Below are 15,861 nucleotides of genomic sequence, written 5' to 3'. Positions count from 1 at the left end.
CGATGACCTTCATATTGCCAATAAAAATTTCCTCTCATCTCATTCCACCTCTCTGTAGCATTTTGGCATAGTTCAAACATTCTCCTTCCAGTACTGAAACAACTCTTTTAGCTTGGCTTACAAGATGCCACTCTATTTGTTTCTAATTCACTACCTGTGCCATCTAAGCCTCTGCTGATTTTTATTGAATCAGGTGACTTATTAAGACAAAAAATTGTAGTTGTAGATGGACAGAAAGCCTTTATTTCATTTGTTTATTTTTATGTAGTGCTAAGCAAGCACATGTGCTAGGCAAGCACTCTGCCCCTGAGCTACAGCCCCAGCCCCAATCAGCTGACTTTTAAACACTGAAGTTTTTCAGGGCTCATATTTTACTCTGTTCTTACTTTACATTCTCCACTCCCACAGCTACTAAGGCATATATACATTTTAATTCTTTAACTTCCTCAGGGGTTAGGTAGATTTTGAAAGTACACTTATGATATATGTTTAAATGACACAAGTTTGATATTGGCATTGACTAGCAAAAAATACTTCTGGAGCATGATTTCTTGCTACAAAGTGAGGGGCAAAGCCACAGGAACAGGGTAGTTACCTGATGATTTTGTTCTACTCCACGCCCTCCATGTAGATGCAATTGTCCCAGACCAACCTGAAAAATCAATGAAAACAAGGCAAAACCAAGTGGTAGCAACTAGCACATAATTAACATCAGGCCAACCAGAAACTTTGGTCATTAAAAGGCTTCTGTTCATTCCTCAAAAAACTAGACATTTAAGCTGGGCATAGTGGCGTACACCTGTAATTCTATCTACTGGGAGGCTGAGGCAGGATGATTTAAAGTTCAAGGTCAGATTCAGCAATTTAGTGAGACCCTGTCTCAAAATAAAAATAAATAAATAAAAGAACTGAGGGTGTAGATCAGTGGCAGAGCACCCTGGGTTCAATCCCTAGAACCAAAAGCCAAAACAAAAAAAACTAGACATTTAGTCTTTAATATTACTTTAAAATTAATCCAAAATATTATCTACTAATTAACATCGATCATCTAATTATAGTATTTAAATATTAATTGTTAACCTAAATTTTCTAAGAACTAAGTGGTATACTGAAGTGGGAGTGAAATAAAGGCATTTGCAAACTGAATTTATCCCCAGTGAACCTGCTTTAAAGGAGTGAAGAGTGATCTTCAGCTAAGTAGTGAAAATATCTATGAAGCTTGGTGATACAATAATAAATAAAGTACAATGAAAAGGAAAATGTATAAATACATTTAAATTGATATGAACTGTATAAAACAATACCTTGTGAGTTTAAAAAATATATATATGAGATAAACACAGAGTGCTCTAAGGATTCAGTGTTGTCCTGACAATGGTTAATAGTGATTATCCACACTAGACTGATAAACAAGGATGCCAGTTACAATCTTTAGGTACTCACTGGAAGAGTACTAAAAGGATATCCAACTATCATGCTAGTGGAGAGGAAGAGATGCAACAGCAAACAGCACTCAAACCAAGAAGGAAAGAAAGCAGAGATAAGGAAACATGGAAAAGGAAGATAAAGTAAATATAACAGAAAATTTAAGCTAAAATATATCATTTTTAATGAAAGATGTTTAATCAGACAAGAAATTTTGCTATAAATTCCATGAGCTAAGATTTGGATCTACTTTTTAATACATTTTTTTTTTTTTAAACAACTTAAGATTTCCTTTCATTTGCCTTAAACCTAATTGTACTTAATAAGCATCTACTTTTTTTTTTTTTTTTTTTTGGTACCAGGAATTAAACCCAGGGATGCTTAACTTTTTTAAAAAATACTTTTAGCTGTAGATGGACACAATATTTTTATTTATTTATTTTTATGTGGTGGTGAGAATCGAACCCAGTGCCTCACATATGTTAGGTGAGTACTCTACCACTGGGCCACAACTCCAGTCCTGTATTTTATTTAGAGAAGGAGTCTCACTGAGTTGCTGAGGCCTACTCTGAACTCATGATCCTCCTGCCTCAACCTCCCAAGACCCTAAGCATCTACTTATTTCTACATGTTCTAAATCAGAAATAACTACAAATGTCATAGAAAAAATATAGATGTTGAAGTTCTTTTTATTTTACTATCATTGAAATAAACTATGAAGCATAAATAGATAAGATAAATAGCTCTACAAAGCTTGGAGACTTCTTGTTTAGGCAAAGTGATAGTTTTCATCCTTGGTGACTCCGGTAAAAGCTTTTATCATCAGGGTCAATGCTGCTCTATTGAAGCAGTGATTTACCACTGCTGGACATGGGGAAGTCATAGGCTCAGCTTTTAGGAGCTGTCAATGCATAGGCCCCATCTCAGATGAACCCAAATTCAATCTTTTGAGAGTGTAGAACTCTTGGTATTTTTTTCTTTTCCTTTTTTTTTTTTTTTTTTTTTAATAGTTTTAGTAGTAGGTGGACACAATACCTTTATTTTATTTATTTTTATGTGGTGCTGAGGATTGAACCCAGTACCTCACATGTGCTAGGCAAGTGCTCTGCCACTGAGCACAGCCCTAGCCCTTAATATTTCTTTTAATGTGCCTTATGTGACTCTAATATAACTGCTCAAAGAGATGAGAAATGTTATTTACATAAGTGAATGTTTGCCTTCCTCACCACATTAAAATACTAATCAGATATTCCACGAAATGTTTAAACACATACCTGTGCTTGCACATCACCTTTTTCAGCTAGGAACTGGTAATACTGAATCAAATCTTCTTCTAACATTCCACTGTTCATTCCTGGGTTTTCGACTTCATCAGGCAGCCGTATTCTCTGTACCACTGAACCTCCTGTTAGTGAGATATCACTAGCAACTGAAATAGGGGGACAAAGTAAAAATGGGAAGGAAATAAGAAGGATTCCAGCTGCCAAACATTGACAAACACAATGTTAAAAAAATTATTTCTACAGTAGTGTATGCATTTCAAAATAGGAATCAATTAAATCACCCTTTTTTCCCACAAAATATTTAAAAAGTAGAACCCAAAGCAAAATTTTAAAGAAACATTTTTCAATCAACTAGGTTTACGAATGATTCTACTTAAGAGAACCATTTATGAAATTTCACATGCTACAATAAACATAGATCTATTTAAATTTTTTTTTCTAGAAGGTGAAAGAAAAAAATAGCTACCATGATTGGCAACAAGTCGGTAATGGGTCAGTGCAGATTCACAACTCTGGAGGACTCCGATGCCAGCCCAGTACCTATAACCCTGAAAGACACCTTCAAGTGAGAGGAGAGCAGTTTCATATGATTCGGTGGCATTTTTCTTGGAATGAACAAAGCTAAGTACACTCAGAATGTAATTCTGCTGCCTTTTGATCATAGTACATTACCAGCTCATTTAATCCTCAGCTTTAAGTTCTCAGGTCCTTTATTCAGCAACTCCAATAAGTACACTATAGTTAAGAACTAGGAAACAGAGCAATTAAAATAAATGCCATGAAATTTATGTGTGCACTTTAATCATAAGAGAAAATTTCTTAGGCTTTTGCTTAGAACCAATTTTAATCTTATAAAATATTAATTATTATTAATCAACAAAAGAGTTAATCTTCCAAAGTAGCAAAGAAATAAAAAATAGCAAAATAGGGAGGATGAGATTACTGGAAGCAGGCATAGCAATACTAGTAATAAATAACTTCAGAGTAAGTGGGAAGATCATTAATTAAAAAGAACAGCTCTTCCTCTTCCGGTCTCAACCGCTCTGGGAGCAGCGGCTTACGGTGCAGACCATGGCCAAGTCCAAGAACCACACCTCGCACAACCAATCCGAAAATGGCACAGAAATGGAATCAAGAAACCCCGATCACAGAGATACGAATCTCTTAAGGGGGTAGACCCCAAGTTCCTGAGAAATATGTGTTTTGCCAAGAAGCACAACAAGAAGGGCCTGAAAAAGATGCAGGCAAACAACGCCAAGGCCATGAGTGCACGTGCTGAGGCTGTCAAAGCCCTGGTAAAGCCTAAGGAGGTTAAGCCCAAGATCCCAAAGGGTGCCAGCCGCAAACTTGATCGCCTTGCCTTGCTTGCCCATCCCAAGCATGGGAAGCGTGCTCGTGCCCACATGGCCAGGGAACGCAGGCTCTGTCGGCCAAAGGCCAAAGCCCAAGCCAAGACCCAGGCTACAACTCCAGCTCCAGTATCAGCATCAGCTCCGGCTCCCGCCCCCAAGGGTGCCCAGGTCCCTGCAAAGGCTCCATAATAAAAACCTCTGTGAATGTGAGGACAGAAGGACTGGTGTGACCCCTGAGCCCCTATCTATGGGGACTGGTGTCCTCCTGTGCTGTTTGTATAAATAAATCCAGAGGCAGGAAAAAAAAAAAAAAAAAAAAAGAACAGAAAACAAAGTACAACTAACTCTCTGGAATCATTCTGCACAAATAACTGTATAAACTCTAATAATCCCTTAGGATATAACTGTATAATAACATGTATATATTTAATGTTCTAATTCTGTAGTCACTAAGAAGACTGGTATGTATAATTTAAAAAATATTTTTGTAAAATATTTAAGATACATTTGCTACACAAAAAATGTTTCATGTTTCCTGAAAATTCACCTGAAAGGAACTTTTCAATTTACTGTTAGAGAAATAAATGTTACTGTAGACTATACAGATGAAAAAACCATGATAGAAATCAGACATGTTTCAGAAAGTTAGAGCAACACCTATTTTCTACTTGCTTTACATCCTTTAGCAGTTTAGCCTCTAACAAGAAGCTTCTTGCCATCATGAGTTTTTTACATGATTCCCATTTTCCCACCTAGCTTATGAACTACAGGGAGTTCTACTCTTTAGTCATAGCAAAATGCATGCATTTCCTTGCAAATATCACTTTTCCTCTGGTTGTGTTCCCTCTGCATTTATTGTATCACTGCCTGAGCATCCTTCTGCTTCTTCCATTTATTTACTACTATGGTCATCAAAAAAACAAAAAACAAGTCCAAACCAAAACAGCAACAAAAAAAACCTCACACTCTATTTTCTTCTTTCCTCAGAAATATCTCTGTAGATCTCGTTCCCTTTTAATACCAGTGTCCTATTACATTCAGAGTATAGAACTATAATGGCCTCTTTATCTCTCCCTTTTTAGATTAAAAGCTTGTTCAGGGTGAGCACTAAATATATATATATTTGTGGTGCTGGGGATTGAACCCAGGGCCTTGTGCTTGTGAGGTAAGCACTCTACCAACTGAACTATATCCTCAGTCCTAAACAGTTAAATAGTTCTTGAATACACACAGGTGAAATGATCTAGGATCTATCCAGTTGGCCAGAAAACTATATTTTCCTTTTTTGTTAAGTCTCATATCCCAAAAATGATGGCTTTCTCTGATTTCTGTCTCATTTCTTTCACTAATTCTATCTTTTACATTCCTGCAAGAATGAACTTATTTTCATTTGAAACACAGAAGCATGTAGCAGAGGTCATATGACTTAAAGTCAGTTTATAAAGCTGAAGGCAGATTAAGCACCTTAACAGAAAAAGAATTTGGTGTAAAAATTACATATTTGCCACTAAGTTATTTAAGTGACCAATGTAAATCTTTCATCAAATTACATGTAAAATCTACAATAATCTAATCTAAAAAGATTCTGACAATTCCAACTCAGAGAAACTTTTCATCCACATGTAGATTCAATTTGTTACCTCCATTAACAAGAAGGGAAGGATGTTCAACTAAACATATGGTATTAAGGAAATCTCAATCTTGAAGGCTGGAAAAGTTGTAGCCATTATAAACCACTACTCACCTACTGAATTCATTACTTACCAAAACCATGTGGGCTATTAGATTGCCTCCAAGAGCACCAAAAGTATAATATACAAGAGCCTGTGAAAGAACAAAAAGAACATTTAGCTGAATATAGGCATATGTTTATTCACTTCAAATTATAATATACAATAAAGTTTAAATAGTGTTACCTTTGCCTGACTTGAATTAACACCAAGTCCAGAGGCATAGAGAAAGCCAAGAGCCTGAAATAAAATGGTAAAAATAAGAATTCTTCCTTTGGTGAAAGTTTATCCAAGACAGACACAATTCTATGCACTACAAAAAGACGCAAGAGTCTTTAAATGCTAAAAAAAATTGAATTCAAGTATTCACAAAAATGAAATTAAAGAGCCTCAGATATGTATTCAGGATTTAAAATGACACAATTAAATGTAACTTTAAACAAGTTAGAGTTTAGTCTGAAGATCAAAGACAATCTTAAAATATTAACTAGAAAAACAAAGCTAAACACACTTAAACAGGATTCTTCTTCATCTTTATGAAGAGCCATCATGAAGACAAAACAACTCTCAAACTGTTACTTCAACATACATCTCTATCTATGCACAGTAAGATACCTATGAAAATGGACAAGAGATTACTGAGATAAAACTATACTAGGAATAAGAAGACACAAGGAGTCAATGGAGAAAGGCCACTCCACAATCTAGAGTATATTACAATTTCTAAGAAAAACCACCAAACAGTGCATTGGTAAAGTTCTACCCTTTGCTTTCTGTGGATCGTCCTTCATGATATGAAAGTTATAAAGCAAGTGTGGCAGAGAATGCTAGTGCTCATCAAAATCCATAAGCTCCTCTACATTTCCCAGCCTCCTGCATAGGTAGGTAGGACTATGTGCCTGGGATGTGGCAGGAAAGAATGTAAGCCATTTTTCGGACTGGCCCTTAAAAAGCATTCCAGAGAGTCTCCCAGATCTTTCCTTTTCATGATGGCTTGGAAACTGTGATCCTGATGGTGAAGCTACATGATGGAAATAGCACAAGACCAGGTGTCATCACTTGGAAGAGAGTGATGCAAGTAGGAGTTCTACCAACCAAGAACTCTTGATAGTGTCAAGCCACTGTGATTTTGGGACTTTGCAAGTTGCATCAACTAGAATTTATCATGAAGAGAATACTGTGCGATGTGTAAATTTTTGTGTCATTGTAGGGTTCTATTATTAGAGGAAAATGATGCTTTATGAGTAAGACAATTCTTCAGCACAGAATGCCTCTAAAGACAAAGAATATATGTAATATGTGTGACAATTATAGAAACTGATTTATTAAATAAGGGAAAAAAGCTTTGAAACAAAGGGGAGCAATTAAATCCTTTTTTTAAACTAAAACAATTAGAAAGAGTTACGGATTCATTAGATATTCACATATATAGAAAACAATGATTATGTTTCCTATTATTGTTTGAATAGTCTGAAAATAGACTTTCTCTGTGACTAGAAATTTTGGGATATCATTAGACAAATCCCACAGCTTGAATAAATCTGAATTAAAAAGACATTTTAAATAAAAGTCATGGCTTCCTAAACCCAGGTGTTAATCTTAGCATTACTAATGTTTTAATTGATAACACAGATATTATCAATTGATGTAATGCAATGTGAATCTAGAACATCCCTTAAAATGTAGTTCAGCCAAAAATATTTTACTTGAGTTCGTCAGTCATTAGCTGTAATATCCAATTTACAGGAAATACAGAGGATGGAGAAATAAAGGAACACTATTAAGATGCAGAGGTAGGACATTCTGCAGAAAACTGTGCCTACCCCTAACACAGGGGAAATAAAAAAAAACATGGTGCTATGCTAGAAAAAGACAACCAAATATAAGGTGTAGTCCTAGACAAGTGTGTACTTATACAGACAAAAGATACGTAAAAAACTTTTTTGGACCTCAAATCATATAAATATGGTTTGGGTATTATATGATACAAAATTTTGCTGAAATTAAAAGGTAAAAAGAGCAAGTCATGGAACCATAGACAAAGGCATCTCATTTTAATAAAAAATTTGTACATATATATTCACCCACACACAAAGAGGAAGACTTAGAAGGGTATGCATGTATTAACATTATCAGTGCTCAGGTCTGAGTGGTGCATCAGTAATGGTTACTTTCTTAGTTTTATAATTTGGTGAAAATGCAAGGGTAAGTAATTTCAGATAAAAAGAATAACCTACACATTTCATTCTCTAGAGACCTAATTTGGAAAAGCCATTAATGTAATTGTGGCAATTTTATGACCTCAAAAATGCCTTCACTGACCATAAGTGTTCTCACCCGAAGGAAAAGGAATACATGAAGACCGGTGAAATAATCTGCCAAAAAATTTGTGTTTAAAGTGATATTGTCTTGCAGTTTTACTTGTTAAAATACACGAGGGTATAGAGGGTAAATTATTCTTAAAATCAGCAAATGCCGTGTGCAGAGAGATACTTCACTGAAAGTGCACTCACAGTTTGTCCTTTGGGAGAACCTTCCTCAGTCAGCTTCTCAAACATCTCTCTAGCTGCCTGGATATTCTGTGTTAGGTAATCACCAAACAAAAGTGCATATGACACTCTCTCCAGGGCCTTGGTATGGTTCATGCCTGCTGCCTTCTGAAGATACCGATATGCTCTTTAAATATAAACAAGTAAAAAACAAATCAGCAGTGTTTTGGAACTGCTATTAACAGTTTTTCAAAATCTACTAAAATGCAGCACAAATAATATTATCATTTATAATAAAAACTTTCCTGATATTATTTCTATTAAATCATGTTATTTACATGTGTAGAAAATATTCTGGATATTTTGATAAGGTACCAGTACTCCCTATTACCTGAGTATCTTGGAATAGTCTAATTACACTAACAGTAATTCTAGAAAAATCTATTAAAAAGGTTAACTAGGTTTGCCGTAAGAGAACTGTAATGTGATGATATTCAATAAATAATCCAATAATAGGTATTGCAATTTTCTTTTTAACTGTGCACAGGCCACAATAAAAGTCAGGAAAACTGAAAAGGACATAAAATGTCAGTATATAATCACTTCTTTTACATTTTCAAAATGCAAATTCTTTAATTCCAGTTGAAAATTCCAAAGCAAAACCAAGAAACAAACAATATACTTAATGACAATTCCTTTTGTTTGTTTTAAGTTATGCTGAATCCTGAGTGTTATATGCACTCTTGATTCTTACAACCTTATTTACAACCTTAGTCAATTATTTCCACTTTTCTCATTGTTCATTCTTGTGATCAATATTTATAATCTTATATAAACAAATTAAATTTGATAAAAATCATAATATGAATGTGTACGAACAATGTCATTTTCTGGGAACTTATGAAATCTGTCTCTGGCAGTACAGTTTTCTTTAAAAAAGTACTTCGCTAGTTTTCTCAGTAATAGCCTATATTGGGGGAAAAAGGATACATACTCTCTTTTTTGGCTTTTTTTATTGCTTCCATTGAGGATTTTCATTCCAGTCTGATACATCTTGTCTGCTTCTTGCATCTGCCTTCTCTTAGTAGCCTCTTCTTCAGCTAAAAATAAAATGTCACATGCATTTAAATGGATTTTAATGCTATTCCAATTATTTATCAAACATTGGAATTGACTCCTTCTTTGGGAAGGTCATACAAACACAACAAATGATCTTTCACTAGTTTTAACTGTGAGTGGCATTTACTGACATGACTTAAAAACTACAAAATTGGGCTGTGGTTGTGGCTCAGTGGGAGAGTATTTGCTTGTACATGTTAGGTACTGGGTTTTTCCCCCAGCACCACATAAAACTAAATAAACAAAATAAAGGTATTGTGTCCATCTGCAACTAAAAAAAAAAAACAAAAAAACAAAAACAAAAAATACAAAATTCATTGAAAAATTAGTTTCTTTTTGAGAAAGCAATACTAAGCTGCTTTTCAAGTGTACATTTCTGTTATTAATACTGATATTTTATATATAATTCAACTAAGATTTCAGATTACATGCCAAGGCCAGCTAAAATAAGAACAGAAAGATATTAGATAATAACAGTAGTCAGAAAAATACTGTTGTAGACAAAGGATACCTTGGCCCTATCTGAAATCTATATTTTTACAAAGGTAAGTATTTAATTACATAATAAAAATTATATTTAATTTATATAAAAAATTATATTTTTATTAAATATAGATCCAAATTTAATGTTCAAGTTCCTTAATTTTCTCATATTCTCTACTATCACACTGAAAATCACAGAATTGTTATAGATTATTCAAAAATTAATTTTTTATTGGAATATAATTTTTTTTTTTGCGGTGCTGGGGATTGAACCCAGGGCCTTGTGCTTGTGAGGCAGGCACTCTACCAACTGAGCTATCTCCCTGGCCCTGTAATATAATTTTAAACAGACACAGAGATCATCAAAAGACATATATTTCATTAAGATTTTAAACAAACACAAATGGATTCTTGTACTACAGAAAAATCTGATGTATTAAACTGGAGTTCCCAGTCATACTGGCTTATATCCAAAGATGGACTATATTTGATGTTGTTTTCTAGGAATACCCAAATATTGCATCAGAACCATTAGGCTAAAAATGTTAATTGGTATTAAAAGTGGGTCTGTTCAAAATTTTTGTAGTTCTTTTATAATTAGAAAGTTCTCCTGAAAACACAGCTTGCCTGTAGAGGTTGGTCCCTTTATACTAACATTTATACTTGGTATGATTAATAAATTGTATTTGTCGAAAGTTATCTTGGCACAGAATACTTCACTCAAAATATTTAAAATAGGAATTAGTTTTCTTCTAATCACTATTAACTGTCATCATAACAATCTGTTTCCTTTACTGCCAACAATGTTTTGTGTTAATTAATGCAGCAACCTTGCCTAAAGGGTTTATGGAACTACCTGTGCACACAAACTAAAAACCTTTTAATAAGACATGACTGTAATAAGCTGAGTGTTAGTCTGAAAACAAAGGCAGCACATGCTTCCAGTTTTGAAGTTCATTCACTAAGGCTGTAACAGGTCAGCTGGCCATTTCTGACCAAGGTGGAAAAGGATGGTTCCAAAAAGGCCTTCGAGATGTTGCCCTAAACATAAAGCAACACGGATGAGCCTCCGGATGAGCAATACTTACTTTCACAGAAGCCCCACTTCTCATCTGTTTTGTAGTCATAGGTTGTTGCACACCATAGTCTGCCATCTTCCCTCCCATCTGATGTACATTCATCATATTCTTTATCCAGGAAAAGAAAAGGGAAGTGGCAGGGCTCTCCATGTGCTGTGCCTTCAATGGCAGTCAAAGCTGAAAGAAAAGTAATAAAATCTAAACATGAACCATGACTCTGGTATTCATGGTTTCAATGCTGTTGATTTCAATTCTTAGAATATGAAGGTGAAGAAGATACATAATATATGAATCGTAAAGGGGAACCTAAAAGGGCCAGCAATGATTTTTGATGAGGGAGGACCTGAGGTTGAGTCAACAGGTGAGCACGATCAGCTGACTACTCACATCTACATCTAGCCCAAACTTTTTGAGATAAACCTTAGAATGTTCAGTCAACCAGAAAACTTCTGCCCAACAAGGGAGCAAACAATAAGGCAAAATACAACTGAATCAATTCTAGTGCTCAGCATAACTCCTTTTTTCCTAAATGTCATGTCAATTTCTTTAAGAAAACAAAGGTATACAGGGAAAATGCTCCCCAATCTAATACACTTGTCTGTGATCCCATAGCATTTTAGTACAGCACTTATCATATGTCCAGGGACTTTTTTTTTTTTTTTAATCATAATCTAGCTCCCACTAAATTTTTTACATGATGCCTGTCATTTAAGGTAATAAGAATTCAAGAAATCAAAGCTACTATTGTTATTCTTGGCATCCTCACTCTGAAAGGTTGGAAAGTATCCCTCTTTCCTTTCCAGTGTAGAGGTTCTAAATTACCTCTTCACCTTTGATCTGTCCATGTTTTAAAGAAGTTATCTCTAATGGAATTAACAGGCAAATTATCCTTCAGCAACAACCTGTGAGAAGTCATTCTGGATACAGATTTTTGAAATGGGCATCCCTAGGCACTGTTACTAGATCCAAATCTGTTTTGGAAAGACAGTATCTGTAGAGCTGCAGCTTATAAACTGAATTTCAAACCAAATAGCATATAATGGTTTAAAAGAACATTTAGTTTTTTCTATGATAATTGAAAATTTGTCTTAAAAACAAATAGCTTGGGGCTGAGGTGTGGATCAGTGGAAGAGAACTTGCCTTGACTGTGTGAGGCATTGGGGGGTGGGGTTTGATTCTTAGAACCACATATAAATAAATAAAATAAAAGACATTGACAATTAAAAATATAAAATTAAAAAAGAAATGAATAAAAGTCCATCAACAACAAAAAATTTAAAAAAATACCTTATTATAGAAATTCCAGTTCACCAAACTTATACTTTCATATAGAAGTATACAGCAAAAATTAGAGATAGACAAAATGATGTTGGCAACAACAGGTGTTAGCCTACTGCTGATTCAGCACTAGCTGAAGCAGGAAGAACCGCCAGGATGCACCTGCTTCAATATAATCAAAACTGAAAGTTGTCAAAATAATGTGTTTATTAGCAAGTTACTAGAAAGAGAATTCTGAATCTCTTAGCTATTTCTCTAAGCAAAATTACAAAATGGTAACTGTTGCTATCTTTTTTTGTATGGCACTAGGGATTGAACCCAGGGGTACTCTACCACTGAACCTTTTTAAATTTTACTCTGGGACAGGGTCTTGCTAAGTTGCCCAGGTTGACCTTCAATGTGTGACCTTCCTGCTTCAGTCTCTTGAGTAGCTGGGATTACAGGCATGTGACACTACACACAGCTGTTACTACCTTTTAGACCTGTCTTAAAATTTTTTAAAAAGTTACTGACTGGGACTTCCTAATTTCAAATAATTTATCTCAAGGAAAAATTCCTCATGATAGTGTTAATTTCACTCATTTTTTTTTCCCATGGAGAGAGTGCATAATGATTTCAAAGCTATCCTTTAAAACACCTATACAAGAATAGTATCAGTTTTAGAAACAAGGTAATCACTCTTTTAGTATGACCAAGCTGGTTGGTTATGCAATTTAAAATAGTGATGGCCAGCACAATTTGATACTTAAAATGAAAGGGGAAAAATGTGACATTAAGTTAATTCTGTAGCTTTGTGTAAAACTTCAGATTTTCTAAATAAGGAACCATATTTGGGGTCTATGATGATGATGGTCTCACAATCTTTTTGAGCATTAAGAGTAAGATCCTTAATTTATGGCACATGAGAACTTATTGTATTGCTTTATATTTAAACTAGTAGAAATCTGCTCTTGCAAAGTCAATTACAATTATTCAAGAAAGCCAGGCATGGTGGTGTACATCTATAATCCCACAATTTGGGAGGCTGAGACAGGAGGATACCAAGTTCCAAGCCAGCCTCAACAACTTAGTGAGGTTGTAAGCACCTTGGTGAGACCCTGCCTCAACATTAAAAAAAAAAAAAAAAAAAAAGGGCTTAGGATGTGGCTCAGTGGATTAAGCATCCCTGGGTGTAATCCCTAGTACCAAAAAAACCAAACCAAACAAACAAACAAACCAAAAAAAGAAAAAAATCAAGAAAGTTACAAAACAAAACAAAACAAAAACATTCAGCACTATCCAGCTAAGTAAATATGTACTTTCATACTGCTAGCAAGTATATAAATTAGCACAATCTCTCTAAGAGGGACAGTTAGTCGTATTTCTTAGGATTTAAAAGGTTTATATCTTTAGATGCAGTTTTTCTACTTCTAGAATTCTTACAGAAAACTCCCACAAGTATTCAAAGAGATTACATGTGAGAGAGATCTGTGCAGTACTGTAATTTTAAAAACTAAGACTGAATAGAAGATTAGAAGTTCACTGAACCAGACAAAGGGGAATGAAGGGAAAGGAGCAGGGATGGGAATAGAAAAGACAGAATTTTTCCTATCCTTATATATGAATACACGACCAATGTAACTCCACATCACATACAACCACAATAATGAGATCCTAATTGGAACTGGTTATCCTTATTCTATCTATGTATAATATGTCAAAATATACTCTGTCATGTATGTCCAGAAAGAATAAATTAAAAAAAGAAATTCTACAACACAGGAGCATTCTTAAAACTCCACTGTTAAATGAGTCATCAATTCAATTAAAAATATCAACCTGAAATAAAGCCTTAAAGATCTGTTGATAGCAGATTGGTCACATCAACTCTGGTACAGCCCTAAATAGAAACATGGGTATCATCAACACGGAAGGAATTAAAGGTAACTAGAAAGTAGTGTAGACAGGAAAAAGGACAGAAGGCCGAGTCCTGAGTCTCATGTTTCAGTATCAGGCAGGTAGAGGAACCAACAGCCAAGTAAAGAAAACATCTTCAGAGATGGGAACAAATAGTAGTGAGGCATTACTAAGATAAGGACCAAGAAATGACCAGATATCCACCAATTACAATGTGACTGGTGAAGGGATGATTTAGCGGTCTGGAGGGGGCTAACACCTCTTAGAGCTGGATTAGAGAACAGAAACACAGAAGTGAAATCAATGATTCCAGACCACTCTCTCAAGGAATTATGCTATCAAGAGGAGTAGAGAAACAGGATGGTAACTGGAGGGGAACTTTAAGGCAGGTTTTTGTTTTTAATATATAAAATATAGCATGTTTGAAAGCTGAAGGAAAAAGTTCAAGAAAGAAAAACGTAAATGTGGCTAGACTGCTGTTATATATTGAATTAAATGTTTGGGGAATATAAACATACCCTGTACTCATTTTTAATTATAAAATAAAAACAAAACACAAAAAAGTTAAGTTTGATCTATAGGAATAAACACCAAGAATTTACTTTGCAAAGTTCCCATTTTGAGAACTTTCACAGTGTCATTAAAGACTGATACTGTATCTATGAATTTAGATCAGTGTTCTGTTAAATAGAAGAAAATGAACCATTTATACTGCCTGTTTGAGGCAATCTAATACATTAAAACACAGTAGTAAATAGCAACTGAATCAAATATTTTTGTAGTCAAATATAGTTGAAAAACAATTTGTGTTAAAAAGTTAGCAATTTCAAGACAACTGTAATAGTTATCAATTTTATTAAACACCAAGATAAAAACTCCATCAACAAACCAATCACATACACACACATAAAAATCCCCAGAGTACTAAAACAAAACACCTGTGTAGATGATTTAAGGGAAATCAAACTTGTCATACTTGATTTAAAGTAAATGGTGCAGCATGATCTCATTCATGTGAAATCTAAAAATGCTGATCTCATAAGCAGAGAGTAGAATGAAGGGTGGCTGAGAGGCCAGGTTGGTTGTGATGGGGGGTGTGGGAAAGGTCAAAGGATATATACTTATAGTTAGAAGGAATAAATTTCAAGAAATCTATTATATTTCAAGGTGACTATAATCAATAATGATATACTATTATCTTGAAAAATGAGGGGACGTGTATTCTTAGCATAAAAATGACAATGTAAGGGAAAGCACTGGTTAATTAGCAATGTTTAACCATTCCACAATGTTATGGGCACTTCAAAACATTGTGTTATACATAACAAATAATACAATGTTATCTGTCAACTTTAAAAAAATAAAAATAAATGAAAATAAAGCAAATGGTAAGGACAAATGAAACATTATTGTTGCCTGGGAAATATTTAGGGGAAAATACTAATGTTAAGTGATTTGTTATAGGCAGATTACTTTGCCTATACAGTTGTGAACTGCTAAACACAGTTGAAAAACTATGTGTAAACTCTCACTTACTACACTAAGGGAGTCATTGCTTTATAGATTAAAATGTATTTTTCAGAAGAAAAATGTCAGATAGAGATGAACAAAAATAAGATCAGAGTTCATACAAATCTCAACTCTATATGAAAAGAAACTAAACATAAAACAAAGAAACAAAACAAACACTGGCCCATATACCCAATACAAAGTGACAAACTTCATAA

General features: G+C 34.4%; 1 protein-coding gene and 1 pseudogene across 2 annotated transcripts in view; one reads left to right on the top strand and one right to left on the bottom strand.

Annotated features, from left to right (window-relative positions):
• SEL1L (SEL1L adaptor subunit of SYVN1 ubiquitin ligase) overlaps window positions 1–15,861 on the bottom strand; it is a 59,698-nt gene that overhangs the window by 24,782 nt on the left and 19,055 nt on the right. Inside the window, exons 4-11 of the mRNA XM_079128057.1 lie at window positions 10,970–11,137; window positions 9,274–9,379; window positions 8,304–8,466; window positions 5,977–6,030; window positions 5,825–5,884; window positions 3,175–3,256; window positions 2,700–2,854; window positions 596–652 (exon numbers count right to left, since the gene is read on the bottom strand). Coding sequence (XP_078984183.1) covers window positions 596–652; window positions 2,700–2,854; window positions 3,175–3,256; window positions 5,825–5,884; window positions 5,977–6,030; window positions 8,304–8,466; window positions 9,274–9,379; window positions 10,970–11,137 — 845 coding nt within the window. The remainder of the gene's footprint in view (window positions 1–595; window positions 653–2,699; window positions 2,855–3,174; window positions 3,257–5,824; window positions 5,885–5,976; window positions 6,031–8,303; window positions 8,467–9,273; window positions 9,380–10,969; window positions 11,138–15,861) is intronic.
• Window positions 3,780–4,381, top strand: LOC306654462 (large ribosomal subunit protein eL29-like; annotated as a pseudogene). The gene has a single exon. The product of its transcript is annotated as a large ribosomal subunit protein eL29-like (transcript).

This window comes from Sciurus vulgaris (assembly GCF_902686455.1).
Source record: "Sciurus vulgaris genome assembly, chromosome: 2".
Taxonomy (NCBI): domain Eukaryota; kingdom Metazoa; phylum Chordata; class Mammalia; order Rodentia; family Sciuridae; genus Sciurus; species Sciurus vulgaris.
This window is presented reverse-complemented; position numbering and strand designations above follow the sequence as displayed.